The sequence below is a fragment of the Physeter macrocephalus genome, chromosome 12 (genome assembly GCF_002837175.3).
Source record: "Physeter macrocephalus isolate SW-GA chromosome 12, ASM283717v5, whole genome shotgun sequence".
Lineage (NCBI taxonomy): Eukaryota > Metazoa > Chordata > Mammalia > Artiodactyla > Physeteridae > Physeter > Physeter macrocephalus.
In genome coordinates this window covers 84,436,855-84,443,508 of record NC_041225.1, presented here as the reverse complement: position 1 = coordinate 84,443,508, position 6,654 = coordinate 84,436,855, and the positions used below count along the sequence as shown (strand labels likewise).

Here is a 6,654-nt window from a genome sequence, read left to right as displayed (position 1 = left end):
AAGCCCCTATTAGCTATTATTATTAGTGTTATCTGGCCACAGTAAATAGAACAGGGGTTGGTGCCAGGGCAGCCATCAGAGGGCTGGGTAACAGGGAAGCAATTGCCTCTTGGGGTTTGGTATTAGTTTTACCCAACATGGTACCCGCTGTGCCAAGCTGTTTTACATAGGTTGTATCAAATGTTCTCTTTGGGGAAGTAAAAGTGAGAGGTCAACAAAGGCAGGTTCCTTTATCTCCAAGTAATTCAGAAGACACTCCATGGTTCTGTGGGGGCAGCCACACCATGATCCCAATGTTAGGAAATCTGGAACCCAGGGATGCTTATAAAATGATGCCCTAAACTACCCCCAAGCCCATGGTATCTCTGCAAGAAACTTCTGCTATTAAAGATCATCTGCGGGAATCTTTTTTCATAACATATTCCAGCCTGGCCAATATACATTGGACTATAATAGGGTGTCCACCAACTAGGGCCTGTCTTATTGGCAAAAGAGAAGAAAGAAGCTGCAGTTCTACTGACCTGGGCATCCTGTCTCACGAGAGCATCATCCAGATAATTTCCTTCATCCCTGCCACCCTGAGGATGAGAAAAACAAACCGTGAGCATAAGAAGAACAAACCGAAGAGACTGAGAGAGGATCCATGAAGATTTGGGAGCTCTGATAAGACAGAATGTGTGGGAACCCAAGGACATGGTAATCAGACAGAAGGGGTCCTGAGTCCAGCTTGGGGAGAAAAGACAGATGTCTTTGAACGTGCTTGCGATATTCCCACAGTTCTGAGCTGACCAACCAGAGGGCAAGCTCGGTGTGGCTCCCTGCTGTTGTGTGGGTGTCTCTGCCGGTTGAAGGGGCAGGAGGACAAATATGGCCTGGTGACTGCTCCCTCTGGGGCAGTCCTCTCCTCCTTCCTTCCCTCCCCCGACTCCTGTGTCTTCCCTGCCGACTTATGCCTTCCTAACTGGGAAATGTACACTGATCAATTCTGCCAAATAGGAGCTGGAAGGACAGGAGAATCAAGAGACTCTGGGGCCAACGGTGGGGGCTTGAGGAGCACCTGAAATTGCCCCATCCCTCACCAACACCAGCTCACCAGGAAGGCAGGACTAAAGCCTTGGAGGAATGCCAACGAATGGCAAAACAGGCTACTTTCCTCTGGTTTGTTATGCTATTTTATTACTATGCTGTCTCAATATGCTATGATCTAGGCATGGCTCTGCAGCGGTAAATCTGAGAGGAAAAGAAAAAATGGGTAGGAAGTAAGAAAAACAGGCTGGCATTATTAAGTAAATATCAGAGACAGAGCAAACTGGGAGTTGGAGATGATTTCTGGGGTTCTGCTTTGGTTGTTGGAAGAACAGCAACAGTATGACTAGAAAAAGACGAGCCAGGAAGAAGAGCTGGTTTAGAGGGAAAATGAGTTCAGGTTTAGTTTAGGAGGACTGAGTTGAGGTGCTGGCAGAATATCCAACAGTAAACACGCAAAAAGCAGTGAGAAATGAGAGTCTCACACTCAGGAAAGAGGTCAGGGATAAAGATTAAATTGTGAAGCCATGTGAAATGTCTTGCAAATCCATCTCTCTTTTCCGGCACCCCTGCTCCCACACTAGCCCAGACCAGCTTTTTTCACGGTATCTGCAATACCGAGGTAACCTCCTGCCTGGGCTCCCCGCCTCTGGTTCAATTCATCTAACATATCGCTATAACATTACTCTTCCTGGGACTTCCCTGGCAGTCCAGTGCTTAAGACTTTGCCTTCCAATGCAGGGGTTGCAGGTGCGATTCCTGGTCGGAGCTAAGATCCCACATGCCTCACGCGGCCAAAAAAACCGAAACATAAAACAGAAGCAATATTGTAACAAATTCAATAAAGACTTTAAAAATGGTCCACATCAAAAAAAAAAAAAAAAACCGAAAAACAACTTTAAAACAAACAAAAAAAGAGCACCTGGCATGTATCAGGTGCTTGTAAGTATAAATGAGAACAAATGGGCCTACATGACTAGCCAGAGTCTTTAAAGGGGAGAGGATAAAATAACAGAGACCCAAGAAAAACACAGGGGAATATTCCCATTTGGGAGGTTGAAAGGATGAGAAAGGCTGGAAAAGTGGGTAGAGAGGAAGTGTCTCAATAACACCCACCCCCACCCCCCCACCAAAGGAGGGAGCGACTCACAGCGGACAGAGACACCAGCACGCGCTGGAACATGAGCGATGTGTCAGAGCGAATGTCGTCTTCAAGGCTCCGCCCATATTCTAGCAAGAGAGTAAAATCAGCGACATCAGAGTAAAGAACACTGCCCGGCACCGCGTCACACCCCAGAGCCTTCCAACCCTCTTCAGGACCTGTCTACTGAAGCAGCTCCTCGTGAGGTTTTTCAGCCCACACACAGTTTTCCGAAAACTAAACTCTGGTAAAATGGTCAAGATAAGTTTAGCTTGTCATTAGAGGGGAAACGAGATGCTCTTTTTCCTTGAATTGGGCAGCTGAGAAGGCTGGGCTGTGATCCCCACTCTGTGGTTCCTACCGTCCAGGGGTTTGTCCTGAACATGGTTTGCAGTGACGCAGAGAAGCAGCTAAGCGGCCCGTGGAAAGGCAAACAGAGTGGGGTTTCTGAACCTGTGTTTGGGGACAAGCAGGGGACTGTCCACAGGGAGAAGTCCTGTATTCGGCAGACGTGGGGAGCCAGCGCTAGAACCAGACTCCCGAGGTTTCGAATCTCCTGATCTGAACACTTACCAAAAAACTCTTACTGCTTTGTTTTCTTTCTATCAAAGTGTACATGTTTATTACAGAAAACTTAGGAAAAAATAACTAAGTAAAATGAAGGGAGGAAAAGAAAACCTCATCATGAATCTAATCACCCAGAAATAATAATCATTGATAACATTTTGGTGAATATCCTTCCTCATTTCCCCCCACATACACATATTCTTTTTCTTTCTTTGAAAAATGGGATCATAGCATCCCATTTTATGATGTGTCTTTTTCACTTATCAATACACCATACCACTTATTGTAATTTTTTTGCCTCTCACTGTTGTGGCCTCTCCCGTTGCGGAGCACAGGCTCCGGACGTGCAGGCTCAGTGGCCATGGCTCACGGGCCTAGCCGCTCAGCGGCATGTGGGATCCTCCTGGACCAGGGCACAAACCCGTGTCCCCTGCATCGGTGGGCGGACTCTCAACCACTGCACCACCAGGGAAGCCCCCACTTATTGTAATTTAATAATGTCCTTCAATATATGTTTTGATGACTACATTGTGTGGGTGTACCATATTTTGTTTAGCCAACCTGTTGGACATTTTAAGCTAATATAAGCAATACTGTGGGATCTAAACCTTTGTGCATTTTTATTATATTCTTAGGGTAAAAAGGTAGGCATCTTTTAAAGGCATGTATTGTTCTCTGGAGATTTTTAAGAGGGGAGTAAGTGGCTATCCCTCTGAGGTGGCTGCAGGACCTATAGTCCAGTCTGAAGGTAAGAAGTTGGGCGAGACTGCTCCTGTAGGCCATTCCCTGGAATGCTAAGATTCAATGGCACCACCACTTTTGAACAAGCACCTTTGATTCTCTGCTTGATAATAAGGAACCCCTTTCCAGCTTTCAGGGTAATAAAACCCTGGGTAGCCTAAGTAGAGTGGCAGGTGCACCTGACAAGTCTTGAAAAGCCAATAGTCATTTGTGTAGACAGGGATCTGCCTGAAGGCAGAGCTTGGAACTGAGGATCCCTCATGGTCAGTGTTTCAGTGGGTGACCACCTGCTGTTAGTCTAGGTCTCAGAGAACAGGGCCTCAGCCAGGGCCACTGAGGATGCTACATACGCAGCTGGTAGGTCTGGTTTATGCGCCGGATCTCCTCGGGCATCCGGGAGGCCAGGATCTCAATAAGGCAGCCCTCATCCGTGCCTGCTCCCTAAATGCGAAACCCAGAGGAGAGGCCTATGAGTCAGTTTACCAAGTTGAGTCCCAGACACAAGAGGAATACAACCAGGAATCTGCAGAGAATAAAAACTCACCAAGTTCTAGCAACAGGATTTGCTCCTTTTTAACTGTCCGACCCAAATTCCAACATGTTTACTATAATCATTATTAGTCATAACATACATTTATGGGCTGTTTCTATGTGTTGGTTAGGGACAGTTTCTGCCCTCTGGGGGCTGTCTTTCCTTGCCCTCCCCTGTACTTTTCCTTTGCAGGGCAGAATCTTCTGACAAAGGCTGTTATCTCTTTGTTTTTCCAGAGTCTAGCCCAGAACCTTCCACAAGGCTGAGTATTTATTGACATGGTGGAGGAGGGTAGTTGTATTTGAATTTCATACTTGGTCATTAACAATCGGCAGACCCTGGAATAGGGCACAGTGGATATAGCATCTAGGGAAGCTGAGAACACTTTACCAGTTCTGAGCAGACCGAGAGGCCCCCCAAGATGTCAGTCAAAAGTTTCATATCTCAAAAGTAGCTAATACAGCAAGAAAGCTTCTGGAGCTGCACCAAAAGCACAAGTTTAATCAGTCCCCAGTGAGCCACAGGAAAGAACAAATGATTCCTTAACTTCTAGGGAAACAACTTTTAAATTACAGTGGCTAGAATGCAATGTCATGTTTTCAAGTTGTCATAAACGCAGGAAAATCTTTCTCCTATACCTCCTCCTGCCCACTCTTCAGGAGGCCTCTATCACTGTTTCTTGAGAAAGCCCGCCAGCAGCCAGCATTTACACAAACAGCACCAAGAGCAGGGGGGAGGACCACGAACCGTCATGGCCTTTCGCAGCTCCTGCACGTCGTACAGCACCGTGGGCGTCATCATCCCCAAGATCACCTGCTCGAAGTTGCCACTCAGTTCTGACTTCAAGTCGTCCATCAGGTCCTGGGACACAAGAAAGCAAGCTGCTTAACCGCTACAGTAACGGAAACCAGCCACACTCAGTGGGGTCCAGGAACGGCTGGGGTCTCCGAGACCCTTTCAGGGGCTGGTGTGCGCGAAACCATCTTCGTAATAACACTAAGACGCTGGGATCTGACTTTACACTCTCATCCTCCCACAGTTGTCTAGGGAAGCTTTCCAAAGGCTACTCGCTATGTCTACAGATCTACAGTAATGTGAAAAGGCTATTAAAATACTCCTCCCGGGTTTCCCTGGTGGTGCAGTGGTTGGGGGTCCGCCTGCAGATACAGGGGATGCGGGTTCGTGCCCCGGTTCGGAAGGTTCCCACGTGCCGCGGAGTGGCTGGGCCCGTGAGCCGTGGCCGCTGAGCCTGCGCGTCCGGAGCCTGTGCTCCGCAACGGGAGAGGCCACAACAGTGAGAGGCCCGCGTACCGCAAAAAAAAAAAATTAATAAATAAAATAAAATAAAATACTCCTCCCTTTCCCACCTACCTATCTGTACAAGACCAGATTTCCTTCCTACTTCAAACAAAACCACATATCACAACAAGTAGAATGCAGAAGCAGATATGAGAATCCAGGGTATTCCATTAAGCAGACATTAAAGAGATTTGCAAAATGTTAAAAGAATGCCAATCTTCTCACTAATTTTTTTTTCTTTTGGAATGTAAAGCTATTTTTCCTAAAATCGTTATTTATGTTAACATGTAATATGTTTTTATAGTTTTTAAAATAAGTTAACAAATACCTATTTTTAAATGTCCTTAATTTAAATTAAGTTTTAATTTTTAAAATGGTTAACATCAATAGATGTAACCCACAAAAACAAAAAAGTCCTCAATAATTTAAGAGTGTAAAGGGGTTCCAAGATCAGTGTATTCGCTCACTTAACAATATACCCTGAATGTATTTCCAAGTCAGTATTTACCTACAACATTTTTAACAGCTGCAGAAATTTCCATATGTAGAGGCAATATAATTTCTTTAATAAGACCCCTGTTCTATTTTTCTACTATTCTTCTAAACAGGCATTTAGCTGCATCCTTGTGATCATTCATAATTATTTTTTAACACTCAACGATTAAAAAGAAATGCAATTATTTGGACAAAGGACTAATTTCTTTTTTTTTTCCAAGTGTAAACAGCTCCGTGAGTTTTTACTAGACATTTTTTTAACCCACAAAAATGGAATTATATCAACCGCATTCTTCTTTTTTTTATACAGCAGGTTCTTATTAGTCATCAGTTTTATACACATAAGTGTATAAATGTCAATCCCAATCGCCCAATTCAGCACACCACCATCCCCAACCCCCTGCGGTGTTCCCCCCTTGGTGTCCATACGTTTGTTCTCTACATCTGTGTCTCAAATTCTACCCTGCAAACTGGTTCATCTGTACCATTTTTCTAGGTTCCACATACATGCGTTAATATATGACATTTGTTTTTCTCTTTCTGACTTACTTCACTCTGTATGACAGTCTCTAGATCCATCCACGTCTCTACAAATGACCCAATTTCGTTCCTTTTAATGGCTGAGTAATATTCCATTGTATATATGTACCACATCTTCTTTATCCATTCGTCTGTCGATGTGCACTTAGGTTGCTTCCATGACCTGGCTATTGTAAATAGTGCTGCAATGAACATTGGGGTGCATGTGTCTTTTTGAATTATGGTTTTCTTTGGGTATATGCCCAGTAGTGGGATTGCTGGGTCATATGGTGATTCTATTTTTAGTTTTTTAAGGAACCTCCATACTGTTCTC

At 44.8% G+C, this 6,654-nt stretch overlaps 1 protein-coding gene across 1 annotated transcript in view; it reads right to left on the bottom strand.

The window, feature by feature from the left end:
- ANXA4 (annexin A4) overlaps nt 1–6,654 on the bottom strand; it is a 78,980-nt gene that overhangs the window by 25,173 nt on the left and 47,153 nt on the right. Inside the window, exons 5-8 of the mRNA XM_024133523.3 lie at nt 4,755–4,868; nt 3,826–3,916; nt 2,177–2,256; nt 522–578 (exon numbers count right to left, since the gene is read on the bottom strand). Of these exons, the coding sequence (XP_023989291.1) occupies nt 522–578; nt 2,177–2,256; nt 3,826–3,916; nt 4,755–4,868 (342 nt within the window). The remainder of the gene's footprint in view (nt 1–521; nt 579–2,176; nt 2,257–3,825; nt 3,917–4,754; nt 4,869–6,654) is intronic.